The sequence below is a fragment of the Otolemur garnettii genome, unplaced genomic scaffold, assembly GCF_000181295.1.
Source record: "Otolemur garnettii isolate 467f Iridium unplaced genomic scaffold, OtoGar3 scaffold00029, whole genome shotgun sequence".
NCBI classification, from domain to species: domain Eukaryota; kingdom Metazoa; phylum Chordata; class Mammalia; order Primates; family Galagidae; genus Otolemur; species Otolemur garnettii.
This window is the reverse complement of record NW_003852424.1, coordinates 13,758,833-13,760,290: the sequence shown is the minus strand read 5'-3', so window position 1 is coordinate 13,760,290 and position 1,458 is coordinate 13,758,833. Positions and strand designations below refer to the sequence as shown.

Here is a 1,458-nt window from a genome sequence, read left to right as displayed (position 1 = left end):
GAGCTACTACACCTGGCTATGGACTGGAGTCTTCATCACCAGGCCATATGCATGCTGTCCAGGCACAGAGAGCTGCAAGGACAGTCCAATCAAAGCCTAAGCAGCTAGAACCAGAGGCCTCAGGAGAGAGGCAGCTAGCCCAGGACAGGAGAGTGCCAGGACCTCTAGGGAGCAGCATCCCAGTGTCACACTTGTTCCACCCCACCTTACCTCTTGCAACAGTGACACCAGCAACTCCATGGGTAGTGAAGGTTGCTCCTGTGCCTGGTCGCTCTGTTGAGGCCAGGCTGGGGGAGGAATGCAGGAAAGCACAAAGTTAGAAACCCCACCTTGGCCTGAGACACTCCATCCCCTCCCATGCACATTTCAAAGCACAGAGAGTCCAAACCTGGTTAGAGGACTATAGCCTTCTCACCTGTGCTGTGTGTAGCCCTCAATGTGGGCATCAGTTTCCTCAGGTCAGCCAGTGTTCTGTGGACACTGGGGCCCCCTAGCACAGCATGGGCATCAGCTAGGAGTCGGGAGACCCTGGTAACAGAGGGAGGACAGGCAGCAGAGTTTCAGCAGGCACTGCTACACCCAAGCCTGCAACACTGCACCCACTGCCTTTGGCTCACAGAGAGTGGTTGAAGTTGTTTAGGAGCTGGGGTTCCTCTCCAAGCGTTGGATGTGGGAAGCAGGTGTTATTCACATTGCAGATGAGGCCCTGAAGCCAGGGCACGATGCCCGCAGATGGCAGAGGCTTGTTGGGGAAGTGGCCTGTGGAGAGATGCCTGGCACTGAGGCTTTTCGGTCTCTGCTAGAGCCCCATAATCTGACCATTCTCCCACTCATTGCATACCTCCAGCGACAGAGAGCTGGGTCTCAGCACTGTGTACTCAGAGTCCTTGTGTACTGGTTGGCCCATCTGCCTCCCCCTATACAAACAAAGTGTCTGCTCCCTGGGGAAGGGGGGCTTACATTCATGGTGCTCCGGTGGAGGATGGAAGTGGCGCACAATCACCAGGATGAAGAAGAGAAAGAGTGGCCATAACAGTTCGACCAAAAGCTGGATCTAGAGGGAAGAACAGGCAGGAGATAGTAGGGTACAGTGGAGGGGGATGCTGACCCACTCTGCCCTGCCCTGGCCTGGCATTACAGGCTGTCTCCGGCGATATGTGAAATTCTTCCAAAGCAGCAACATCAGCTGTGTCCAGAAGGCCATGGTGAGACTGGACAGGGAACAGGACAGAGAAGTCAGGACAGAGAGGCTGAGGATGTGCTGTGTGGCTGCAGCAACTCCCTGCCCCTTTCTGAACCTCATTCCTTTAACTCACTGGGCAGGATTCCTGGAAGCTCTGATTAGAGATAAGAGTGAGGCAAATAGTAGACCTGGTGAAAAAGGGACTCTCCTCTACCAGAAAGGTAAAGTAAACCAAAGGAAGCCTAGCTCAAAAAAAAAAAAAAAAAAAAAAAAAA

The 1,458-nt window shown here is 53.6% G+C and overlaps 1 protein-coding gene across 1 annotated transcript in view; it reads right to left on the bottom strand.

Annotated features, from left to right (window-relative positions):
- ABCA7 (ATP binding cassette subfamily A member 7) overlaps positions 1-1,213 on the bottom strand; it is an 18,921-nt gene extending 17,708 nt beyond the window's left edge. Inside the window, 5 exon segments of the mRNA XM_023512620.1 lie at positions 201-287; positions 416-528; positions 618-759; positions 961-1,054; positions 1,139-1,213. Of these exon segments, the coding sequence (XP_023368388.1) occupies positions 201-287; positions 416-528; positions 618-759; positions 961-1,054; positions 1,139-1,204 (502 nt within the window). The 5' untranslated portion in view covers positions 1,205-1,213.
- Positions 1,214-1,458: the final 245 nt, after the last annotated feature.